This window comes from Macrobrachium rosenbergii, chromosome 34 (genome assembly GCF_040412425.1).
Source record: "Macrobrachium rosenbergii isolate ZJJX-2024 chromosome 34, ASM4041242v1, whole genome shotgun sequence".
Taxonomy (NCBI): Eukaryota; Metazoa; Arthropoda; class Malacostraca; order Decapoda; family Palaemonidae; genus Macrobrachium; species Macrobrachium rosenbergii.
In genome coordinates, this window is record NC_089774.1 from 10397659 (window position 1) to 10425158 (window position 27500).

Consider the following 27500-nt stretch of genomic DNA (forward strand, 5'->3'; position numbering starts at 1 on the left):
ATCCATGCATGTATCACCTTTATTTGTTTAAAATCTTTCTTTGGTATCTTAATTATACATTTATTTTGCTTTTTCATCTTTCCACTGTCGTGTGTGTATATACACGTGTATATACACACGTCTATATACACATGTGTATGTATATCATATACTTTCTCATATCTCATTTACATCATTATTAATTTTTTCAATACAGTCAGTTTAAAATAAGTTTAAGTTTATTATTATTATTATTATTATTATTATTTTATTATTATTATTATTATTATTATTATTAATAATGTTTAACATTCAAAAAGATAAATTATTCCAAGTCACGATAATCACTCGACCAATGTCAGCCAAATTATTATACAAATTATAATTCAGAGATGGAATAATATTAGTCAGTAATGAACAATAAAATAATATTCACAGTCCATCCATGTTATTCAATATTAATAAAAAAAAAACTGTGTATTTTATTCCGTCAAGGAAAAACTTATTCTAAAACTCTACAGAGAAAGTATTCATGATTCATTATACAAATACACACACACACACACACACACACACACACACACACATATCAAGTAACTTTCTCTCGATAGTCGAACGGTTAAGTCGACTGTCTATCACTGTATCCGAACCTTGGGTGTAAATTATTCCCAAGGTGTGGTTTATTTGACGTTAAGTGATTTTTAAAAATTAATATTTTGAAAAAAAGCAGGTTTTAGTGGGTCAGGAATCTTAATTGTGAATTATACTAATTAGTATTAATTATACTAATTAATACTGATTAGTATAATTCATTACTGATTAATAGTAATTAGTTATTTTGTATTTTTCATAGTTTTTTCAAATATATGTATATATACATATAATTGTATACATACATATATACATATATATTATAAAATTTATAACTATGAGCTGACATAATAAAAATATTAATAGTAATTCTCATTTCCTTTTCATACAGAACGCATCACAAACACTTGAAACTGTTTAATTAAATGCCAGAATGAAAACAGCAAATTATCATTAATGTTTCTTAAAAAAAAAAAATAACCTGTTTAAATGAGACTCAGAATATTATTCATTAACCAGTCGACAACTCCTAATCTCGAACCAAGAAATAATCGAGTGTGATAATTCCTTCAACACAACTGAAAGAAGGGGACCAAAAACAATATATAAGTAAATCTCTTTGTTTACAATTTCTAAACAACCTCTTCTTCTTCTTCCTCTTTTGTGACAAAGAATCCTGATCTCCAACCAAGAAATAATCGATTTTATGACCATTTCTCCAACACAACTGATAGTAGGGACCCCAAAACACTTAATATATATATGAATATGAATAAAACTCTTTGTTTACAATTTCTAAACAACTCTTCTTCTTCTGCCTCGTTTGTGACAAAGAATCCTAATCTCGAAGTAAGAAATAATCGATTTTATGACCATTTCTCCAATACAACTGATAGTAGGGACCCCAAAACACTTAATATATATATGAATATGAATAAAATTCTTTGTTTACAATTTCTAAACCAGCTCTACTTCTTCTTCTTCTTCTCCCTCTCTCGTGACAGCGGGCGGAGACGGCGCCTTCAAGAAGGTGAAGAGTGAGGGTGGCATGTGTACCACAGGGCATTCCCCTACCCCAACGCCCACCACCTGCCCCACGCCAGCACGCCGGAGACATCGCACAACTTTCACCCAGGTGAGATTCTTCCCTTTCCCCCCCAGGGGTCTCTCTCTCTCTCTCTCTCTCTCTCTCTCTCTCTCTCTCTCTCTCTCTCTCTCTCTCTCTCTCTCTCTCTCTCTCTCTCTCTCTCTGTTTGCCTTTATATTAGTTTTAATATGTCAAACTAACCTTGTATTAATATCTGTCAATTTATGGTTCTCTCTCTCTCTCTCTCTCTCTCTCTCTCTCTCTCTCTCTCTCTCTCTCTCTCTCTCTCTTAATAATAAACAAACAACTCTAATTCCACATTTCTCAAAACTATAATATATATTCTTTAAAATTCTAACGAATCACTGACCCGGTAACCTCCAAATTTCAAACAGGAACAGTTGGCTGAGCTGGAGGCTGCGTTCGCCAAGAGCCACTATCCAGACATCTACTGCAGGGAGGAACTAGCAAGGAAGACCAAGCTGAACGAGGCGCGCATTCAGGTAAGTCCCCCGGCAGATAACGCCTTCTTCAGGAGTTTCTTTTTAATCTTTTTTGTTTTTGAATCAGAAGTTGCAGGACATTGCAGGACACTTTGGGATTCAAGTGCTGCTGTTTCCTTGAGGGCCCTGTAAAGTGTTTTTCAGGATTCTGGGGCACTTTAGGACACTTCAGTACCTTCTTCAGGAGTTTTTTGGAATGCCCTTACTTGAAGGATCTAGGATTTGTCTGATGGTCAAGGTGTTTTAAGGATTTGGGGACACTTTAGGATATCTTAGGGTTCGAATGTTCTGTTCTTGTGGGGTCCTGGGGGTTGAACCCCCTGGAAAGTGGTTATTTAGCCTTGGGATGGGGTTCTAAAGGGTTCTAGCATTGGGGTTCTATGGGGGTAAACCCCTAAAATAGCTAATTCTGTGGGGTCCTGGGAGTTAAACCCCTTAGAAAAGTGTTATTTACCCCTGGGATGAATTCCAGGGGGGTAAAACCCCCTAGAAAATTGGTATTTAGCCCTGGGATGGGGGTTCAAGAGGTTGTAAAGCTCTCTAGAAAAAGGTTTATTTGGCCCAGGATGGATTAAGTAGAACGCACAAACATTAGTTAGGTTAGGTTACATAAGCTATACCTAATAACTATGGTTAAAATTATCAATATAACAAAGAACTTGTTTCCTCCAAAATATATATCATCAACTATTTATCCTGCAAACAGTACCCTTGCCCCAGAATACCCGAACATAAGTCAAGGTCAAACAAATGCCCCTAAAATATATTAAATTGTGGAAGAAACATTTAAAAGAAGTAAAATAGATCTATCTTTCGGTGGTCTCGGTATAATGCTGTATGAGCCTCGGCCCATGAAACTTTAACCGCGGCCCGGTGGTGGCCTGGCCTATATGGCTGCCAGGAGCACGATCATGGCTAACTTTAACCTTAAATAAAATAAAAACTACTGAGGCTAGAGGGCTGCAATTTGGTATGTCTGATGATTGGAGGGTGGGTGATAAACATACCAATTTGCAGTCCTCTAGCCTCAGTAGTTTTTAAGATCTGAGGGCGGACAGAAAAAGTGCGGGCGGACAGACAAAGCCATCGCAATAGTTTTCTTTTACAGAAAACTATAAAAATAATGCAGAGTTTCGATCAGTGACTGGAGCAAACATTCTGTTCCAGATCTTGAACGAATAACGTCTAGGATTCGTTCAGCATCGTCACGCCACTTTCTAGACACTTTCGTGTTGTCAGCAGCGAGAAACATCGGCGATTTTGCCTAAGGGTAAAGGGCCACCGCTCGGATAAAATATAGAAAGATATGAAATTCAGGAAATTAATTTGAATAAAATTCTCTTCGTGTTAAAAAAAAAAAAAATGGCGATACTGGATATTTTAAAAACTGCAAATCAAGTCAAAGGAATATGTTTTTTATTTAATAATATACTTAGAGGTTTTATGAACTCTCTCTCTCTCTCTCTCTCTCTCTCTCTCTCTCTCTCTCTCTCTCTCTGCATATTTTGCAAAATTATGTATTCGTTGTGACGTCAAAAATTTGAAGGAATATAAATGCATCTTTTCACTAAGTGAATGAAAACATTAATAAGAAAAGAATATATATATATATATATATATATATATATAATATATATATATATATATATATATATATATATATATATGATTTATTGTCATAAATAAAAAAACCAACATTTTCAACCAAAATATGAAAATCATAAATATAACTATCTCATATTTTCAATTCTCTATCAACAACTTTTTAATTTTTGTTTCTCGTTGTAACCAAATTCCATATTTTTTCATTGTAAACATAAATATGAGAGACGATGAAAAGAAATATTCACAATATTTCAACCTACAAAATACAAAAAAAAAAATAATTTCTATTTTTTAGGTCAAATAATGTTTAAAAAAATAATTTACCGGAATCACAAAATACCGAAATAATCATTCAAAGCAGGTTGATTATTTTTTGATCTCTTTGCAATGAATTTCTACCTATTTTTCACTCAGGCCAAAATATGACAATAATAATTGAATCAGGTTCTATGATTTATTATTTTCAGACTTCCTGCTGAAAGGGGCTAAAAGATTTAAAAGATTTATTCAGTAAATAAAAAATAGAGCTTTGTACTTTTGAAGTAAAAAAAAAAAAAAGTATTGATATTGATACCAAAAATCATTGTAACTCTGTAACTCAAATTTATGATTTGGAATTCAACTACTGTATGTGTTGACGGGACGGAAGATTTATTGGATAATAAATTCCAATAAATCCAATGCAATACATTTGTAACTTTGTATCAAAATACGAAAAAAAGTTACAAAAAAATTCAATAAATTTTCCAAATCTGATGAAAAGTTCCAAAATCAGATTTCAAAGAATTTTGATTCAATTTTTCGAATGATAATTAAAGCATTATTGACTAAGCTATGGGTCTGAAAAATAAATTTGAAAATCATAAATATTTATTTTTTATCGATAAATATGCGAATCGAGTTCAGAGGTCCACAGTAGGCTTCTTAAGATCACTTAAAAAAAATTATCTTCAACTCTTTGTGACTGTAGAAATTATTTATCAAAACAGAATGAAAAAATAAGATAAGTGTTGATAATATCTGAAATAATTAAGATAATTGATAACAATAATTACGATCATTCATAACAACAACTTAGATCATTTATAATAATTTAGATTTTTATAAATGCTTTAGATAATTCAAAACAATAATTTAGATAATTTATAAAATAAAGATACTTTATAACAAATATTTAGATAATTCAAAAAATATTTCAAGATCATTTATCAAAATAATTAAGATAATCTATAACAATTATTTAGATAATTCACAACAAAACTTTAGATAATTTATAAAAGTAATTTAGATCATTCATAACAATAATTTAGGTAATATACAACAATAATTTAGATAATTCATAGCGATAATTCAGATAATATACAGAAATAATTTACGATAATTTAAGATAATTTCCCAAAATATATTTGCCAAAATGGCCTCCTTTATACAAAGAAATATGTATCAAATAAATATTTTATCTCTCTCTCTCTCTCTCTCTCTCTCTCTCTCTCTCTCTCTCTCTCTCTCTCTCTCTCTCTCTCTCTAGCTCATGTCTACAAGGTAAGACGGATAAAGATTTAAAATAAATAAAGATTATGATAATTCATTTTTGCTCTCTCTCTCTCTCTCTCTCTCTCTCTCTCTCTCTCTCTCTCTCTCTCTCTCTCTCTCTCTCTCTAGCTTATGTCTACAAGTTAAGATGGATAAAGATTTATAATAAGGAAAAATTATGATAATTAATATTTTACTCTCTCTCTCTCTCTCCTAACAAGGAGAGATTTGAATAGAATAATGACGAAATTATCACTAACTTTGCTTATAAATTTTTTCCTCTCTCTCTCTCTCTCTCTCTCTCTCTCTCTCTCTCTCTCTCTCTCTCTCTCTCTCTCTCTCTCTCTCTCTCTCTTCTGCACCTCATTTGCATAATCAGGTGCTTAGATGTAATTTTTGGTTGCTGGACCTCCCGGGATTATATTCATATGTATTTACATTGAATAGGGATTTTTTTATAATTAATTTTACGTGGAAGACTTGTGAAGTAATCTGGTTAAATAGTTCTTGAAGTATTCTTTGCTCTGTGGCGTTTTGTGTGTGTGTGTGTGTATGTATGTATGTATGTATGTATGTATGTATGTATGTATGTATGTATGTATGTATGTATGTATATGTGTATATATATATATATATATATATATATATATATATATATATATATATATATATATATATATATATATATATATATTGTTACTATTTATGTTAAAAGACTACCTACAGGAAAAGTACAGTCACTATCCAATCCATCACTTACCTATCAAAATGGATTCCCTGTACAGAAACCTATAAAATCACCCACCTCATACCTATAAACAAGCCTCATCAACAGTACATTGGGCCCCTAAACACACAGCGACACTCGCCTCAACCTATCATTGATATTCTTCCATTCTCTCCACATGTATGAACCATTTCGAAGCATTTTAATTATCTCAGTTTATGCTGACTTTTTAATACTATATAAATATTCATATTTCTTTCCCTTTCTTCTTCTATATATAAAAATTAAGGAATATTAAGTAGAAGCCTCTCCAAACGCAAACCTCCGCCAAGGCTGGGCAAGCCATCAGTCGCCCTAATAAGTCCTTAATCCGGATGCGGATTTTTCTCCCAAAATCGTATCATTTGTTGGCAGTAAGGAGGACATTTCTTGGTCAAGCTTTTATCAAAATCGACATATAAATTTCTATTAGATTTTTGCTAACAAGTAAATCAACAAAAATAAAATAAAACAAATAACTTTAATGTTAAACGTAAGATTCTTGTTAGATAACAATAAAGAACAAAAAATTGTTAGAAAGTAAGCAATTAAACAAAAAATACGAAAAAAGAACAAATAATTCGTTAGGAAATGAACAAATAAACAAAATGAAATCCCAAGATATGGAAGAAATTCATTAACTGTTGGCACAGTTAAAGATAGAATGGTGGTTCCTTAAATTCGTTTCGAGACTAACAAGAAAATTCTAACAAACATATTTTCACAAACCAAGGGAAACAAACGAGCAAGGAAAATCGCAAAAAAGAGACATAAAAACCTCACAAACAATAATCTACAGAGTAAACAAACACAGAAATTATAAAAGAAATTAAACAAGAATTTAAGTACATATGGAGAACAAAAACAGTGTGACAAATAAACAAATGAACAAATAAAATTCCAAAGAGAGAGAGAGAGAGAGAGAGAGAGAGAGAGAGAGAGAGAGAGAGAGAGAGAGAGAGAGAGAGAGACTTGACAAATATTTCTGTAGAGAAAAAAAAAAACAGATTTTACAAAAACAAAAAATGTATCAAGAGATTAAACAAGAGTTTGAACACACAATTCAAAACAAAAACAATTACAAATGAACATGAAACAAACCTGACAACAGACCAAGTACAGAAGAATAAGAAGAATAATAATACCAAGAATAAGAAGAATAAGACGGGGGGGGAGAAGAAAGAAATAAGCAAGAGTTTCAGAACAGGAGTCAAAACAAAAACAATTACAAATGAAATTGAAACAAACTAGAGAACAAATACAGAATAAAAACTAACAGGAATAAGACGAGGAGGAGAAGGAGAAGAAGGAGAGAGAAAAAGTAAGAAGTGAGCGGAAAAAAAACCTCCACTTTTGGCTGGGGGAAGTTTTGTCTGTAACAACAAAAACATTTACAAATGAACACTGAAAAACCTGACATTAAAAAAATACACAAGAACAATGATAGTAGGAATAAGAATAACAAGGAGAAGAAGAGAGAGAGGAGAGAGAAGGAGAAGGAAGTGGGGGAGAAAAAAAACTTCCACTTTTGGCTGGGGGAAGTTTTTTATCTGTGGCAAAAGAAAACATTCACAAATGAACACTGAAAAACCTGACATAAAAAGTATACAGTTTAGCAAGAATAAGAAGAACAAGAACGAGGAGAGAGAAAGAGGAGGAAGTGAGGAGGGAAAAAACCTCCACTTTTGGCTGGGGGAAGTTTTGTCTGTGGCATTTGAAAGTATAACAGCCCTGGCTGGGAGACAACTTAATCAGCTGTCCAGGGATAAAAAGGTGATTTTTCGAAGCCGTCTCCCTAAACAAGATTATGTTAAAACCTTCCTCACTCCAACGCGATTATGAAAAGGAGATGGCGGCGGCGGCGGCGGCGGTGGTGGTGGTGGTGGTTCTCTGGAGGGGGGGTGGGGGGTTGATATGTGAGTGCGTATGTCTCTCTCTCTCTTTCTCTCTCACTTACATACATGTGTGAGTACCAATTCCACAACTTGGTTTTTCTGTCCATATCTTTGTCTTCATGTGATATATACACGTTTATTTGAATGTACCAGTTCCTCTTTCTCTCTCTCTCTCTCTCTCTCTCTCTCTCTCTCTCTCTCTCTCTCTCTCTCTCTCTCTCTCACACACACACACACACACACACACACACAAGTAGACACATACAACTGTGAGAGCAATTTCCGTATTTCTCCATATCTTTGTCTTCGTGTGACTCATATGCAGTTATATTTCAAGGTTCCTGTTCCTCTCTCTCTCTCTCTCTCTCTCTCTCTCTCTCTCTCTCTCTCTCTCTCTCTCTCTCTCTCTCTCTCTCTCTCTCTCGTATACTGACAGTTTTATCTCTCTCTGTATGTAAATATATCGTTATCATTGTGACAAACAGGCCTTTAATTTCCACTTTTATCTCTCTCTCTCTCTCTCTCTCAAACACATCTTCATTCCTCTCTTTTTCTTCTGCATTAATCATTATTGGTCGTATTCTGTCTTTCTCTCTCTCTCTCTCTCGAGCACAATTTATCCTTCATTGTCTTGTTAATCATTCTATTGTTACTGTCCCCAGATTCTCTCTCTCTCTCTCTCTCTCTCTCTCTCTCTCTCTCTCTCTCTCTCTCTCTCTCTCTCTCTCTCTCTCTCTCTCTCTCTCTCTCAAATAATATACTAAGGCCATCAAGAATTTTAACAAAACATAACAAACACGTATAATACAGGAACAATAATTTTCAAAGTCAAAGCATTAAAAAAAAATAAAAAAAAGCAAACATTCAAAAAATAAAAATTCAAAAACTTTAAAAGTAAAAATTAAAAAAAAATATAAAAGCGAACATGCAAAAAATAAACATTCAAAAAATACAAAAAGTAAAAAAAGTAAACATGCAAAAAATTTAACTTAAAAAAAAATAAAAAAAAACATGCAAACACTAAACATTCAAAAAATAAAATAAATAAAAAACAAAATGCAAAAATTAAAAATTAAAAATAAAAATAAAAACAAACATACAAAGAATAAACATTAAAAAAAACATATAAGAAATAAAAAAACAAACATGCAAAAAATAAACATTCCAAAAACAAAATTCAAACTGGAAAAAAAGACGAAATGATACGAAAATTAAGAAGAAATTTCCAAGTCTTCTTCATAATTCCAACCCAAAAAAAAAAGACTTAAAAGGCTTCTTTCTTTCCGTAACTAGCCCCTCCCCCCATCCCAAGGCCCTCCCCCTCACCACCCACCCATCCACCCACTAAACCCGCCCCCCTCCTCATGAAAAGCGGTAGAATGGCGTAATTGGCAAATGAAAGAAAATGGAAATCACGCTAAGGAGGTGGGGGAAGATGGTATAGGTAGGGGGGCGGGGCCAAGATTACCTGCCTAGGTAGGTAGGTGGAGCTTAGGGGGAAGGGGGAGGGGTTTATCCTACCTGCCTAGGTGGGTAGGTGGAGCTTAGGGGGAAGGGGGAGGGGTTTATCCTACCTGCCTAGGTGGGTAGGTGGAGCTTAGGGGGAAGGGGGAGGGGTTTATCCTACCTGCCTAGGTAGGTAGGTGGGACTTAGGGAGAAGGGGGAGGGGTTTATCCTACCTGCCTAGGTAGGTAGGTGGAGTTTAGGGTGAAGGGGAGGAGCTTATCCTACCTGCCTAGGTAGGTAGGAGGGATTTAGGGTGAAGTGGGAGGAGCTTATCCTACCTGCCTAGGCGGAGGGGGTGGGCTTAGGCTGGATGCTGCTTATCCAGATGTCATTAGCTGGCTGTGTGGGAGAGGGGGAGACAGGCAGGGGGGGCTGTGCCCCCCCAAGAGGAGGAGTGGGGGTACATATCTATTCTTCTTCTGCAGCTTCCTACTTATCATACTCTTCTCAGTACCGCCTTCCTTGTTCTTCATTTTTCCTTCTAACTGGATAATCAATTGCCATTTCCGTCGGCCTTCGCCTCTACAGTGTCTCAATAAAACATTATTTTATTTCATTTTCGATAAAATAGTTTTTAATATTGAAAGTTCTAATATTAAAAATATTTATATTTGAAATGTTTTATATACTGAAAATCTATCAATTATGATTTTCCTATTTTATATCAAATCATTTTATCTGTTTTTAAAACAAAATAAAATTTTTTTAATGTTTTTAGTTTAAAAAATACAAAAAAAAGATTTTAAATCCTATTTTTAATTTTAAATCCCTCCTTTGAAATCTTCCTGTATTGTAAGTAGACAAAATCTCTTAATTTTTTCTTGAAAAAATAAAAAAAAAATTATAAATCCCTTTTTTAACTATAAATCCCTTTTAATCCTAAATCCTTCTGTATTTATAATAGGAAAAAATCTCTTGAAAAATGTTTTAAAAACAAAAAAAATCCAATTTTTAACTATAAATCCCTTTTTAATCCTAAATCCTTTTTATTTCAAATCCCTTTCATTTTAAATCCTTCTTTATTCTAGATACAAAAAATCTCTTAGTATTTTTTTTTTACTTAAAAAAAATATTACAAATCACTACTTATATTTAAATCCTTTCATTTGAAATACAAAAAAATCCTTTTTGAAAAAAAAAAGCCATAAATCCTTTTCTAGCTACAAATCCCTCCCTTGTAAATCTCCCTGAGCGTTAAATATCACCGACATCTCTCACTCCGATGCGCCAGATAAAGAATTCCGTCAAAAAATCACCAGGAAATTCTCAAAAAAAAAAAATAAAAAATGGTAAAAAATCGAATCGATTTAAGTGTCTTTTATAGATCCAGATTTGACAGAAGAGTTTTCTTCTTCTCCTTGATGGACACTTGGGGAGAGAGAGAGAGAGAGAGAGAGAGAGAGAGAGAGAGAGAGAGAGAGAGAGAGAGAGAGAGAGGTTCAATATTATTATTATTATTGGGATGAAATCTTTTAATGGACAAGATATTACAATATTTTGTATACAATGCTGAGAACAAACGAGCTACATAGTTTGAGAGAGAGAGAGAGAGAGAGAGAGAGAGAGAGAGAGAGAGAGAGAGAGAGGTGGGTTCAATATTTATTATTATATTGGGATGAGATCTTTTAATGGACAAGATATTACAATATTTTGTATACAATCTTGAGAACAAACGAGCTACATAGTTTGAGAGAGAGAGAGAGAGAGAGAGAGAGAGAGAGAGAGAGAGAGAGAGAGAGAGAGAGAGAGAGAGAGAGAGGTGGGTTCAATATTATTATTATTATATTGGGATGAGATCTTTTAATGGACAAGATATTACAATATTTTGTATACAATGTTGAGAACAAACGAGCTACATAGTTTGAGAGAGAGAGAGAGAGAGAGAGAGAGAGAGAGAGAGAGAGAGAGAGAGAGAGAGAGAGAGAGAGAGAGAGAGAGGTGGGTTCAATATTATTATTATTATTGGGATGAAATCTTTTAATGGACAAGATATTGTAATATTTTGTGTATAATGTTGAGAGAGAGAGAGAGAGAGAGAGAGAGAGAGAGAGAGAGAGAGAGAGAGAGAGAGAGAGAGAGAGAGAGAGAGAGAGAGAGAGGTCCATATTGTTACTATTATTGGGCTGAAGTCAATATTTGTATTATCATTATTATGAGGGTGAAATATTCCAGTGGACATTATTCTCATATTTTTGTATAAAATATTGGAAAAAACGAGGTACATAGTTTGAGAGAGAGAGAGAGAGAGAGAGAGAGAGAGAGAGAGAGAGAGAGAGAGAGAGGTTCAATATTATTATTATTAGTCTGAAATCTTCTAATGGACAAGATCTTGCAATATTTTGTAGTATAATGTTGTAAACAGCGAGCTACATATATTCTCTCTCTCTCTCTCTCTCTCTCTCTCTCTCTCTCTCTCTCTCTCTCTCTCTCTCTCTCTCAGGCTTCTTCTAAAATAGACTTATGACTTCAGGCATACACAAATATAATGAGAAATATTAAGATGAATTAATATATCATGATAAACATTATTTATCATTATAAATAACACCGAATTAACTAAATATTCATATGTGGCAACCTGCTCTTGACGTCAAAAAATAATAACAAAAAAATCAATATATCTCGGCAGCCAATGCTGTCAACAACGAGACGCCAATATGTATCGAAGCATCGGTCATTGGTCTATTATTTCCAAAGAATTTTTTTGAATTTCATTCAGAGGATAATTTAATATTTAATTTTTTTTAATCGTCTCTGTTGGCTGGAAAATTCCGGCGCTTCAAAAAAAAAATTCCATCTTCTTGACTCTACTCCTACTACTCCTCCCACTCCTCCCACCGGCCAGCAACCTTCCTCAGGAGTGGAGGAGGGAGTACTCCGCTCCCTCAACCCTCTCCGAGACTCCAAAGGACCTCCGAAAGGGGGCGCCTTCCCCCCCTCCCTCCTGCTGCGTTGGATACGAAGCTATGATGATGATGAAGAAGTGAAGATGGTGGGGGGCGGCTACCCCCTAGACCTACGTCCTTGCAGTAGGAGGAGGGAGGAGGGAGGAGGAGGGAAGGAGGTCCTCCTTCCCCTCCTCCTCCTCCTCCTCCTCCTCCTCCTAAGGAGAAGAAGAAGTAAAGAAAGGCGAGCGATAGAGCCATCCCAACACCTCGTCCCTAGACCTACTACGAGGAGGAAGCGGCATTAGCAGGAGTATGAGGCCGTTGGCGGAGGTGCCAGGGTACCCTGGGCGTAGGAGGGAGATCCTCCTCCCTTCCTCCTCCGCCTCCTAAGAAGAAGAAGAAGAAGAAGAGGAAGAAAAGAAGAAGACAAGAGCGCCATTATCTGTCTCTTTCATTGTGTGTTCAGCAACCAAATTATCATACAAAAATGAACACTGGCTTTTCTCCCGGCTTCGTAAAAAGAGGCGGGCGGGTAAAAATTTACATATACATTACGTATTAGCATTTTGTACGTCGCTCCTCGGCGGCGCCGCTTGATGAGAGAGAGAGTGAGAGAGAGAGAGAGAGAGAGAGAGAGAGAGAGAGAGGGAACTCCTCCACCTAAGGGTTGTCGTGGTGGGGGGGGTGCCCGATGCGCGATGATTTCCCTCTGCCGACGATCTCTTCGTCTCATTTATATGTATATATATATATATATATATATATATATATATATATATATATATATATATATATATATATATATATATATATATATATATATATATATATATATATATATATATATATATATATATATCCTTCGTGCGTCTTGCCTGAGAGAGAGAGAGAGAGATTCTTGCGTTTTTTAAACTCTTTTTCTATCTTACTTTATCTCTTTATCTCTTTATCTCTCTCTCTCTCTCTCTCTCTCTCTCTCTCTCTCTCTCTCTCTCTCTCTCTCTCTCTCTCTCATCAGTGCATCTTGGAGAGCGAAAGATTCTTATACATATTTTATCTCTCTCTCTCTCTCTCTCTCTCTCTCTCTCTCTCTCTCTCTCTCTCTCTCTCTCTCTCTCTTAATCTTTTTCTCTCTGTCTCTTTCTTTTAACCAATCTTGTGAATTTTATCTCTCTCTCTCTCTCTCTCTCTCTCTCTCATCAAGGCTTCTTAGGAGAGAGCGAAATTCCTTATATTTCCACGAGAGAGAGAGAGAGAGAGAGAGAGAGAGAGAGAGAGAGAGAGAGAGACAGACAGACAGACAGACAGACAGACAGAGAGATCATAAATTCTCGTACAAAAAAAATTAATAAAATTATAATCACTCCCGAATCTTTAATTTCTCTAATTAGAGAAAAAAAAATTCCCTGAGACGCTTTCGCAAGGCTCAAATACGCCCCTGAACTTTCTCCCTTTTTTTTTAGCTTTATTTTCTTTCTTTCTTTTTTGCTTTATTTTCTTTAATTTCTCGACGAAATCAAGTTAGCGTGGATTCCGGTGAGGGAAAATTCATGGCCTCAAAAAAGTGAAATATCTTTATAATAAGATTTGCTATTTGGGCCGAGTGGGCGATTTAGCCATTTTTTCGCTAAATCTTCTTTCTTTTGGCGATTTCTTGGGCGATTTATGAATCTCCCTGGAGGGAGATTTAACGCTATTTACACTTCTATTATTAATGCTACTTTTGAGACAGTATTAGCTAATATTGTTGATAAAATAGCGGCGATATTAGCGCCGATATTAGCTTGAATAAATCCGGGATATCATTTTTTTTTGCTAAATCTTCTTTCTTTTGGCGATTTCATGGGCGATTTATGAATCTCCCTGGAGGAGGATTCAATGCTATTTACCTTCTATTATTAATGCTACTTCTGAGACATTGTTAGATAATATTGTTGATAAAATAGCGGCGATATTAGCTTGAATAAATCGGTAATATAATTTTTTTTGCTCAATCTTCTTTCTTTTGGGGATTTCTTGGGCGATTTATAAATCTCCCTGAAGGGAGATTTAACGCTTCTACACTTCTATTATTAATGCTACTTTTGAGACAGTGCTAGCTAATATTGTCGGCGTAATAACGACGATATTAGCAACAGTATTAACCTGATTCTGTCGGCATTAATATCAAGAATCTTTTCCAACTCTCTCTCTCTCTCTCTCTCTCTCTCTCTCTCTCTCTCTCTCTTAATCTTTTTCTCTCTGTCTCTTTCTTTTAACCAATCTTGTGAATTTTATCTCTCTCTCTCTCTCTCTCTCTCTCTCATCAAGGCTTCTTAGGAGAGAGCGAAATTCCCTTATATTTCCACGAGAGAGAGAGAGAGAGAGAGAGAGAGAGAGAGAGAGAGAGAGAGAGAGAGAGAGAGAGAGAGAGAGAGAAAGAGAGAGACAGACAGACAGACAGAGAGAGATCATAAATTCTCGTACAAAAAAATTAATAAAATTATAATCACTCCCGAATCTTTAATTTCTCTAATTAGAGAAAAAAATTCCCTGAGACGCTTTCATAAGGCTCAAATACGCCCCTGAACTTTCTCCTTTTTTTTTTAGCTTTATTTTCTTTCTTTCTTTTTTTTGCTTTATTTTCTTTAATTTCTCGACGAAATCAAGTTAGCGTGGATTCCGGTGAGGGAAAATTCATGGCCTCAAAAAAGTGAAATATCTTTATAATAAGATTTGCTATTTGGGCCGAGTGGGCGATTTTGCCATTTTTTCGCTAAATCTTCTTTCTTTTGGCGATTTCTTGGGCGATTTATGAATCTCCCTGGAGGGAGATTTAACGCTATTTACACTTCTATTATTAATGCTACTTTTGGAGACAGTATTAGCTAATATTGTTGATAAAATAGCGGCGATATTAGCGCCGATATTAGCTTGAATAAATCCGGATATCATTTTTTTGCTAAATCTTCCTTCTTTTGGCGATTTCATGGGCGATTTATGAATCTCCCTGGAGGAGGATTCAATGCTATTTACCTTCTATTATTAATGCTACTTCTGAGACATTGTTAGATAATATTGTTGATAAAATAGCGGCGATATTAGCTTGAATAAATCGGTAATATAATTTTTTTTGCTCAATCTTCTTTCTTTTGGGGATTTCTTGGGCGATTTATAAATCTCCCTGAAGGGAGATTTAACGCTTCTTACACTTCTATTATTAATGCTACTTTTGAGACAGTGCTAGCTAATATTGTCGGCGTAATAACGACGATATTAGCAACGGTATTAACCTGATTCTGTCGGCATTAATATCAAGAATCTTTTTCCAACTCTCTCTCTCTCTCTCTCTCTCTCTCTCTCTCTCTCTCTCTCTCTCTCTCTCTCTCTCTCTCTCCTCTCAAATCTGGTGGATTTTCTATATCTTTTGTAATCTCTCTCTCTCTCTCTCTCTCTCTCTCTCTCTCTCTCTCTCTCTCTCTCTCTCCCCTACAAAGTGTATCTTACGAGAGACCGAGCGATTTTTATATATATTTTTAACCCTCTCTATTAATCTTTCTCGCTCTGTCTCTCTTTACCCAGTCTGGTGGAATTTATCTCTCTCTCTCTCTCTCTCTCTCTCTCTCTCTCTCTCTCTCTCTCTCTCTCTCTCTCTCTCTCTCTCTCTCTCTCTCTCTCTCTGCAGGCGAGGAATAATGGTGGCGTCCTTTTTTGTGAGAATTTCTGAGGCGCAGAAAAGATTTTTTGAAAAAGCGGTGGAATCATACCTTATTACTGCCATAAAATTGGCCGGTCTTGAAGCTGGGTAATATCGGCGACGGAATTAGGGTAATATCGAGCTAATATCGCCGTTAATTCGGCGGCGGTATTAGTTAACAGTGTCGGAAAACTAGTAGCGCATGAGAGGTTTAAAAAGCACAAATCAGATTGTGGAGATTATCGACGATGGAATCAGGCTAATATCGGCGCTAATATCGATGCTATTACATCGACAATATTACCTAATAGTGTCTCAAGACTAGCGTTAACAATAGTCTTGTAAATAACGTTAAATCCAATCCTGGGAGATTAATAAATCGCCCAAGAAATCACCAAAACAAAGGATTGGAAAAAAAATTTATATTCCTCACTGATTCAGACTAATATCGGCGCTAATATCGTCGCTATTTTACCGACAATATTAGCTAACAATGTCTCAAAAGTAGCGTTAGTAATATACGTTTAAATAACGTTAAACCCCCTCCATCGGAGATTAATAAATCGCCCAAGAAATCGCCAAAACAAAGAAGGATTGAGCAAAAAAATTACATTCCCGATTTATTCAAGCTAATGTCGGTGCTAATATCGCCGCTATTTTACCGACAATATCAGCTAACAACGTCTCAAAAGTAGCGTTAATAGCAGACGTGTAAATAGCATTAAATCCCCTCCTAATGGGAGATTCATAAATCGCCCAAGAAATCGCCAAAAACAAAGAAGATTGAGCAAAAAATGGCTAAATCGCCAACTCGCCCCAAATCGCAAATCTTATTATAAAGATATTTCACTTTTTTGAGGCCATGAATTTTCTCTCAACGGAATCCACGCTAACTTGATTCTGTCGCTCAATTAAAGAAAATAAAGCAAAAAAAGAGAGAAAGAAAATAAAGAAAAAAGAAAGTTCAGGGGGGAGTATCTGATCCTTGCGAAAGCGTCTCAGGGAATTTTTTTTTTTTATTTCTTTAATTAGAGAAATTAAAGATTCGGGGATGATTGTAATTTTATAAATTTTTTTTTCTGTACGAGAATTTATGATCGTTCTTCTCTCTCTCTCTCTCTCTCTCTCTCTCTCTCTCTCTCTCTCTCTCTGGGTTGGAAAAGAATTTAAGATCAATTTCTATATTCTTTTTTTATACAGTTCTCTTTCTCTCTTTCTCTATCAATTTAGCTCTCTCTCTCTCTCTCTCTCTCTCTCTCTCTCTCTCTCTCTCTCTGTATATATATATATATATATATATATATATATATATATATATATATATATACAGTATTTCAATATTGCATTACTCTATCTCTCTCTCTCTCAGGAACAGATTTCGACGTGAATATTGAATAAAAGTCGATTTCAAATCATTACTTAAGGAAAGAGGTTGCAACCCCTACGTCCAGTGCTCAGTACTGACCGCCCTTGGAAAAGAGGAGGTTATATATAATATATATATATATATATATATATATATATATATATATATATATATATATATATATATATATATATATATATATATATATATATATATATATATATATATATATATATATATATATATATATTGTCCTCAGGAAATTAAAAATAAGAATTAAATCTTTTCACTGACTTCCTATAACCTTCCCTAATTCAAGAGGCGAGTAAATCCTTCTAATATATTGAGGCCACACTCTAATCTCCCCCTTCTGAGGGTCGCCAGCCCCGTCGGCCTCTGAATTATGGTAGAAAAACCAGGCTAAATACACAAAACATTGCAAAAAGACAGTTCACAGATAAACAGAAGAAAGACTTAACATTTTTCTGAGTTATCACAAAGAACAATAACAATTATCTCTCAAGATTGATCACAAAGATTAATCACAATTAACTCTAACAATTATCACAAAGAATGATAATTATCTCCCGACGATTATCTTCCCAATTATCGGCGCTTCTTTGGCGCCACAGAACTTCTTTTGTTAGTTGGTAATTGACCAATTTTATGATGGCGATCTCCCTTTGATCTTCGCTAAGCAAAGCGGAGCTGGTTGGTGAATGCGTGTTGTCTCTCTCTCTCTCTCTCTCTCTCTCTCTCTCTCTCTCTCTCTTATCTCTCTCTTAAAATATGTTTATATATATATATATATATATGAATCAGATAAAACAATAAAAAATAACCACTCATCAGCCATTCTAAAACGAAAAATCCACTATTCTGAGTTTTTAAAAGGACAAATCAAACGCAAAAATCGGTTGTTCCGCCATTTTGAAATGCAAAAATCGACTATTCCGGATTTTTAAAAACCAAAAACAAATTCCCGCCGTTTTAAAATACGAAATCCCCTATTTCTTCCATTCTAAAACGCAAAAAACCCACTTTACCGCCATTTTGAAATGGAAAATCCATTTTGAACCGCAAAAATCCTCTCCTGCCATTTTAATAGACAAAAATCCTCTACCGCCATCTTGAACCCAAAAAAAATTGTCTATTTCTGCCATTTTAAAATGCAAAAAGCTCCTCTGCCCAACATTTTAAACCAGAACAATTGCCTAATCCGCCATTTTAAACCAAAAAAATCATATTCCGCCATCTTAAAAGGCTAAATTTTACTATTCCGCCATTTTGAAATGCAAAAATCCCCTATTCCGCCATTATGAAAGGCAAAAAACCCCCATTTTGCCATTTTGAAATGCACAAAACCCATGTTCCGCCATTTTGAAATGCAAAAATTCCCTATTCTTCCATCTTGAAACCCAAAATCCCTATTCCATTATTTTGAAAGGCAAAAATCCTCTATTCCGCCATTTTAAACTCAAAAAATCCCCTATTCCGCCATCTTGAAACGCAAAAATCCCCAATGCCGCCATCTTGAAATGCAAAAATCCCCAATTCCGCCATTTTGAAACGCAAAAAATCCCCTATTCCGCCATTTTGACACCAACAAAAAAACCCTCTTTCTGCCGCCCCCACCCCACACCTTTCCAATCCCCCTTTCGCGAACCATCAACTTTGCACCGTCAGCCGAGGAAAAAATATATATAAAAAAATAGGTTGAAATCCCAAATCCGTGAGATTCAGGAACGGTCGGAATATTCCGAGGAACGTGAGAATTCCAAGAACGTGAGGATAAGGAGGTTGACAGGAAGCGTGACGTGTAATTGACGCGTACGTCTTCGTCTGTCGCTGTTGCCATATTGCTGTCAAAGAATAAGGGATAAAGAATGGTTGTGTCCTTATTTTATTTTCTTTTTCTTTTTCTTTTTTTTTTGTAAGAAATAAAAGGAGTTATTTTTGGTAGCTTTAGTAATAATAATAATAATAATAATAATAATAATAATAATAATAATAATAATAATAATAATATATAATAATATTATTATTATTATTATTATTATTATTATTATTATTATTATTATTATTATTATGTATAAAAATAAATAACCAGAGATTCAAAAAGTAAATAACTAAGTTAATAAGTCAATCACAATGGGAAACAATCATTTCTCAAAATCACAGAGAGAGAGAGAGAGAGAGAGAGAGAGAGAGAGAGAGAGAGAGAGAGAGAGAGAGAGAGAGAGAGAATGCTAACGAAGAAAGCAAAATCAAATCAACTTAAAAATAAATTAACACGAAACAGATTTACAGATAAACTGTATGTGAGAGAGAGAGAGAGAGAGAGAGAGAGAGAGAGAGAGAGAGAGAGAGAGAGAGAGAGAGGAATTCATTTGCCAGCTGGCTTTCATGTTAATGGCATTCCAGTCAATGACACGGCAAATGCAAGCAAGCAAGCAACGCCCGGCTTTGGCGCGTTATGCCAGTAATGGGGATAAATAGCATTTCTGTTAGATCATTCCATTAATGGGGCCGAACGAAAATTGGTGCTCTCTCTCTCTCTCTCTCTCTCTCTCTCTCTCTCTCTCTCTCTCTCTCTCTCTCTCTCTGTTTATGCATCTGTGACGCTCTGTTAATATGTCTTCATCAAAGCTAATTGCTTATTCTTAATTCATATTTATTTTGTTTCTTTGTAATCATTCTCTCTCTCTCTCTCTCTCTCTCTCTCTCTCTCTCTCTCTCTCTCTCTCTCTCTCTCTAAAATCAGAAGGTATTTTATACAGTAATTTCTTATGCAACCTAATTAATAAATACATACATACACATTTAAAAATGAAAAGAAAAATATTCAAAAATCTGTTGCACTCACATATATAAATGCATGAATATTACCAAAAAATGAATATATACATTAAAATAATCTGTTGTATACATATATACATAAACATACATACATACATACACATTTGTTATATATAAAATAAGACAGGAATTAACTAAACTTTATCGATGCACCAGCGTAAAAAAAAACGCGCGCGTTTTTGCCATCTGCCGCAAAAAAAAAAAAAAAAAAACGCTCGCTGGCGGGCGGAGTTTAGCGATGTCGGAGGCGATAGAAGGGTGAGGAGGGTTGAGGGATGTTGAGGGAGTGTGAGGGAGGGTATGGACGTCCTTCTCCCTCCTCCTCCTCCTAAAAAAACGCACGCGTTTTCCCCGCGGCCAAAAAAAAACGCTCGCGGGCACGCGGTTGGAAATCGCGCGTCTCCGCCCGCCCGGGATGGTAAGAGTTTAGGTTGAGGGAGGTTGAGGGAGGGTGAGGGAAGCCATCCTCCTCCTCCTCCTCCTCCTCCTCCAGCAGCTGAAATGTAGTTATGAGTGAAATCAAGGATACCAAAGTGGTTTATTTGTTTGCCGCGACGCGTGGTCCCCGGCGGAGCAACCCGACCGCTAAATTGCAGCTTATTGATTCAATATATGGAATCGTCTGGGGGTTTGTTGGGGCGTGGGTGGGGTTTAAGGAAGACGAGGCCAGCTCGTCTGGGAAGCGCAGGAAGACGCCGAGGAAGGAGGAGGAGGAATAGGAGGAGGAATAGGAAGCGAAATATTAGGAGAAATATAAGAAAGGGAATCTTTCACTAAGCATGACCAAATAAAAAACCGTATTCCTTAAGATTAAGGAATTTAGGAAGACGAGAAGGAGGAGAAACAGGAGGAGGAATATTAGGAGGAATATAAGATTTTACAAGGACCCAAAAAATGTCAAACTTAAAATTCAGGAAGTTAGGAAGACTTTTTCCATCAACATGGAAAAGGTCAGGAAGATTTTAAATCAAACATGAAAAACTTAAAATTAAGATAGGAAGGCCCAGGAAGACTTTGAGGAAGAAGGAGGGAGGAGGAAGAATAGAAAGATAAACAGAGAGATAAACGAAGGCAAAGCTACAAAGAATCTTAGGTACAGAACTGTTTTGTATACATTGTACCAAACGAAAACAGTTTTATAACCCAGTCTAAAAACAGTGGTTCACACACAATGAGTCTAAATATTACACAAAAAACAGTTTTATAAGCCAATCTAAAAACAATAAGGGACACACAAAGTCTACCTGGGTGACAAAAAAGCAAAAAAACAAAGCAATGACACTAAACAAAGACAAACAAAAAATTAATAAAATCACTTCTTGAAAATAAAACTGTTTTGTAAACATCGCCCCAAACAAACAGTTTTACAACCCAATGTAAAAACAATCAGGAACACACACACAAAAAAACAAAAACAAAGCAAAAACAAAAAGCGTGAATAATATATCCAGCCTTAACGTAAATCTCGCCAGATTTGGCTAAGGCGGGGAAACGGCGCCAAAACAGCGAAATAATCCGCCCAAAAAATTAATTTTTAATTGAATCCGGCGGGTGGGGGAAAAACGCCTGTCCCGTCAGGTGATGGGAAGAGGCGGGGAGGTGGGGTGGAAAGGTTACCTCAGGGCATATGAGAGAGAGAGAGAGAGAGAGAGAGAGAGAGAGAGAGAGAGAGAGAGAGAGTTCAATCATTATTACAGTATTTATATATAGCTAAATCTTAAATCATTTTAAATATGTATCCTGGATTTTTATAGGGCTGATAAAGGAGAGAGAGAGAGAGAGAGAGAGAGAGAGAGAGAGAGAGAGAGAGAGAGAGAGAGAGAGAGAGAGAGAGAGAGAGTTATTACAGTATTTATATATAGCTAAATCTTAAATCATTTTAAATATGTATCCTAGATTTTTATAGGGCTGATAAAGGAGAGAGAGAGAGAGAGAGAGAGAGAGAGAGAGAGAGAGAGAGAGAGAGAGAGAGAGAGAGAGAGAGAGAGAGAGACTTCAATTGTTATTACAATGTGTAGCAAAATATTTTTAAATATATATATAATTATATATATATATATATATATATATATATATATATATGTATATTTACAGAATAAACCTAAAAATATGGTACCTGAAATAAACCAGGTATCAGAGATAAATGGTACCAGGTGCCAAGAAGTACCAGGAGGAGGAGAAAAAAAATACAGTAAAAATAGATACTAGGAAGATGAATAAAAAAAAATTTTAAATATGAAAAGAAAATATTAAAAGAATTGAAGAATGGAAGTATAAAAATACATCTCTAAATTATATAACCAAAACAGAGGTACCAGGGTACCAGAAAGCCTGGGGAGAAGGTACCAGGACAAAGGCAGGTACCAGGAATAGGACGAACCAGGAACCAAAAGGTACCAGCGAAAGTTAAAATGCCAAAAAAGAAACTTTATGCAATAATTAATGGTTCTTTTGGGGTACCAGGGTGCTGACGATGTACCAGAGAGCTGGAAATGTACCAGGGAGGGCTAGAGGTACCAGGTAAAGGCGGTTCCTCAACCAGAAAAGGTACCAAGCGAAATAAAATAAGCTAAAATCATGAAATAATATATAAACTGAACTATCTGAGTACCTTATCACCAGGAGGTACCAGTGGGGTTCAGGGGTACCAGTGGGGTTCAGAGGTACCAGGAAGGGCTAGAGGTACCAGGTAAAAGTGGTTCCTCAACCAGAAAAGGTACCAGGCCAAATAAAATAAGCTAAAATCACGAAGGACATATATATAAAATGTACCACCTAAGTACCTTGTCACCAGGAGGTACCAGGAAGACTAGGGGGTACCAGGGACAGGATTAACCAGCAAGAGGGAGTAGGAGGGAGTAAGGGAGTGGAGTGGAGTGTAAGGGGGGCCGGTGACAGCACCCTCTTTAAATTGCCTATTTATATTTAATATGAAAGTGTTTACGACAAGAAAAACTGGGAGGGAATTGGATGCCTCTCTTTATAAGATGCGATATACGAGGAACGTGCGAGGCATTATGTTGTTTGTGTGTGTATGTGTGTGTGTATTAATACACATATACATACATATACACATACACACACAAACACACATATGTGTATATATATATTTATATATGTGTGTATATATATGTAGACAAAAAGCATCAGAAAATTAATAGATTTAAGCAAATGATTAATATCCTCTAAAATAATAATAATAATAATAACAATAATAATAATAATAATAATAATAATAATAATAATAATAATAATAATAAATAAACTTATATCATCATTTTTAATAATTTCGAAAAAATCATCAAAAACAAGAGAGAGAGAGAGAGAGAGAGAGAGAGAGAGAGAGAGAGAGAGAGAGAGAGAGAGAGAGAGAGAGAAGATTACAAAAATAAAAAAATAAAAATCAGAATTTTTCAATTTTCATTCAGAGAGAGAGAGAGAGAGAGAGAGAGAGAGAGAGAGAGAGAGAGAGAGAGAGAGAGAGAGAGAGAGAGAGAGAGAGAGGGTGTCACCTGCGATATCACCCAGGTAACAAGCCTAATTAGTATTTTTCAGTTTACCTGTAGGCTATAATCTCAGCTTAAGGAGAATATTGCAGCTAATATGATTTTTAAGACTCAGGTAATATTCTTGAGTATTTAATATTAGTAAAAAGATACACCACTACTACTACTACTACTATTATTATTATTATTATTATTATTATTATTATTATTATTATTATTATTATTATTATTATTATTATTAAAAATTAATAGCTTACTATGGATGTAAGTTATGACAGGTATAAGGTATATGATTTATAATAATATTTTGACCAATATTAAAATATATTAATAACTAAAAATAATTAAAAATATCTATAAAAACTATTTCATAATTAAATAAAAATATCAATAGCGGTAGAAATAAAATTATATATAAAATAAAATCAAATTTATGACCAATTTTCCCAAATTTCTTTAGCACAAATCAATAATAGTATCTATAACATTTACTAAAAAGTCAATATAAATTTTCATGTGACCTTTTGACGAAAATTTAATTTATGACCCAATTTTGGATGGGTCATGACCATTCCCAGGCCCAAAGGCATAACATGAAACCAAAGCATGTTAACCTAACCTAATATATCTGAATTGAGTCTTAGGCCCTGTGACCTGATGTGGGAATTTCCGGTCCAATCTGACCTGACCAGCAATTTCTGGGACAAAGATACCTTAACTTGACCTGACGTAAGGTGACCTAGCTTCAGCTAGGATGGTGCATCTTGACCAGAAGTTTGACCCAATTCGACCTGCCTAGCAATTCTTGGAACAAAGATATCTTAACTTGACCTGACCTAGCGTGACCTAGCTTCAACTAGGATGGTGAAGTTTGACCAGAAATTTGACCTAATTTGACCTGACCAATAATTCTTAGAACCAACCTACCTTAACTTGACCTAACCTAACCTGACCTAGCTTAAGCTAGGATGGTGCATCTTCGCCAGAAATTTGACCCAATATGACCTGACCTGTAATTCCAGGGACAAAAATACCCTAACCTAACCTGACCTAACATGACCTAGCTTAAGCTAGGATGGTGTGGGTGGATCAGAAATTTGACCTAATATATTTCGAGTTGGAACTGACTTAATTTAACATTCTGACCTGACCTCTTGATGCTGGAATCATTGACATCTACAAAACTTTACTATTAGTGTTCCCAGTCGCCTTGGGCTGGTCACCCATCCAACTCCCGTCCTTCAACGAAAATATATTTAAATTTTAACCAAATTATTTTCTAAAGTTCAAATTTATTGGTTATGCATTTCAAATAATACAATGAAATACAGAATCAAACAGAAAAATACAAAATACAGTACAAGAACCTACTGTATCTGACTGTAGGCGGCTGTAGAGTTCCATACCATTTCTGAAATACAAAAATAAATAAAAAATATAAATAAATAACCAGAAAAATACATAAATTTATGAATGAATTAATAAATGAACAGATAAATAAATTCATAAATTTATGACTAATAATAATAATAATAATAATAATAATAATAATAATAATAATAATAATAATAATAATAATAATAATAATAATAAAACTTTTTAACTCAGCATTGAATCTAATATTCTCGACCATCTCGTTTGAACCAAACGCTTACCCTCTCTCTCTCTCTCTCTCTCTCTCTCTCTCTCTCTCTCTCTCTCTCTCTCTCTCTCTCTCTCTCTCTCTCTCTCTCCTCCAAACCTCAATAAATGGTCTGACGCTCGCCGCACCTCAGATGTTTAGCCAAACTGTAAACATGGTAACGAGATTTCGGCCCTAACGGCGACACCGAGAGAGAGAGAGAGAGAGAGAGAGAGAGAGAGAGAGAGAGAGAGAGAGAGAGAGAGAGAGAGAGAGAGAGAGAAATTCCTCGACATTTTCTCTCATCACCCAATATGATATTCCACAAATTCATAAATGAACGAGAGAATGAATAATTACAAAATAATCATATTTATCTTAAAGCACAGTCTACTAAAAACAAATTTCATGTCCATTGGATAGGGGGTCTGAATTCCCCTCTCCCTACTTTTACTGGAGCCCATTTCCCTCTACTCCAACCCTCCCCCCGCCCAAAATAAATTTGGGGGTCCAAAGATGTACCCCAACCCGAAATACTACATTTCGAAAATGGGTCTCAGAAGTGTATATTTGCGTAAGCCCAGATTTCCAAGGATACAAATACCCATTTTCCCCTCACTTTTCCTTTAGATTATCATCCTGCCATCCTATCTATGGGCTTCCCGGGATGCCCTAGGGCCACCTAAGGTTCCCACGGATCCCAAAAACCCAAAACACCCAAAAAACGGAATTTCAAATTTCTCAAAAAGGGTACATTTCGTTAAGTCCAGTCTTCGAAGTAAGGATACAAGTACCCCTTCGCTTTTCCTTTAGACTGTCATCCTGCCATCCTACCTATTGCCTTTCCAGGCCCTCCCAGGGCCTCCCAGGACCTCCCGAGGCCCCCGGGAAACCGACGAAAAGCGACCAAGCGACCACCAGCCGCCCCGAAAATCAAATAAGGTCGCTCCCTAATTGGAATATCACTCATGCTCGAATTTCATCTCCTGTAAAGGCTGTAAAGGGTTGTTCCCCAAATCCGAGACTGGGCCTGGGAAAAGGTGAACGAGCCCCGCCACCACACCCACGCCCACGCCCGCGCCCACCACCACCACCGCCACCGCTCCAGCCATCCCGAATTTAATTCCCAAGGCCTAATATACAATCCTAATTTGGCGCTCCCCGGAAAATGTTTTGGCGTGTCGGGTCTTTAAATCATCATCTGGAAGAGGTTTTTTGGGGGGGAATGTTTTTTTCAGGTCATTAATACGTTTCTCGAGGTTGTCTCATATATATATTAGAGAGAGAGAGAGAGAGAGAGAGAGAGAGAGAGAGAGAGAGAGAGAGAGAAATCTTTTTTAGCTCATTTATACACTTCTCCAAGTTTAGTCTCATATATATTAGAGAGAGAGAGAGAGAGAGAGAGAGAGAGAGAGAGAGAGAGAGAGAGAGAGAGAGAGAGAGTATACATCTAAAATGCCATTCCATTTTTACTCCAGAGCCCCAAAAAAAAATAAAGTAACCCTTTCCTTTCACGAGTAAAAGCCGAATTAAAAAGAAAAAGTATATTTGCGTATTTTTCCACTCAATTCTATTACCCATTGATTAGGAAGAATTAACCCATTAAAAGCGACACAGGATGATCCGCTTGCCAGCGACAAAAGTAATACACTTGATTGATTTCGTCAATGGCGCAGCGGGGAAAATATATATAGATATATATAGTATATATTCTTTCCGTCGGGGGTCGTGGAAACAAAAATATTTTAGGTTCGTCGACCAAAGAAAGATATAGTTTAGGCCCGTCGAGGAAAGATATATATTTTAGGCTCGTCGCAACAAAATAATATTTTAGGCTCGTCGATATAAATAATATTTTAGGCTCGTTGACTAAAGATATTTTTAGGCTCGTCGACGCAAATAATATTTTAGGCTCGTCGACACAAATAATATTTTAGGCTCGTCGACACAAATAATATTTTAGGCTCGTCGACCAAAGACATAATATTTTAGGCTCGTCGAGGAAAGGTAATTATTAGGCTTGTCGACACAGTTAATATTTTAGGCTCGTCGACAAAAATAATACTTTAGGTTCGTCGACACAAATAATATTTTAGGTTCGTCGAAACAAATAATATT

General features: G+C 35.6%; 1 protein-coding gene and 1 long non-coding RNA gene across 4 annotated transcripts in view; one reads left to right on the top strand and one right to left on the bottom strand.

Annotated features, from left to right (window-relative positions):
- The window catches only part of LOC136856190 (uncharacterized), a 212105-nt gene that overhangs the window by 112165 nt on the left and 72440 nt on the right, over positions 1 to 27500 (bottom strand). Inside the window, exon 3 of the long non-coding RNA XR_010858269.1 lies at positions 25133 to 25172. This is a non-coding gene — a long non-coding RNA (uncharacterized lncRNA). The remainder of the gene's footprint in view (positions 1 to 25132; positions 25173 to 27500) is intronic.
- The window catches only part of LOC136856189 (homeobox protein unc-42-like), a 126837-nt gene that overhangs the window by 31308 nt on the left and 68029 nt on the right, over positions 1 to 27500 (top strand). For all 3 annotated transcript variants that reach the window (XM_067133872.1, XM_067133871.1, XM_067133873.1), the window contains 2 exons: positions 1575 to 1705; positions 2053 to 2160. In XM_067133872.1, the coding sequence (XP_066989973.1) occupies positions 1575 to 1705; positions 2053 to 2160 (239 nt within the window). The remainder of the gene's footprint in view (positions 1 to 1574; positions 1706 to 2052; positions 2161 to 27500) is intronic.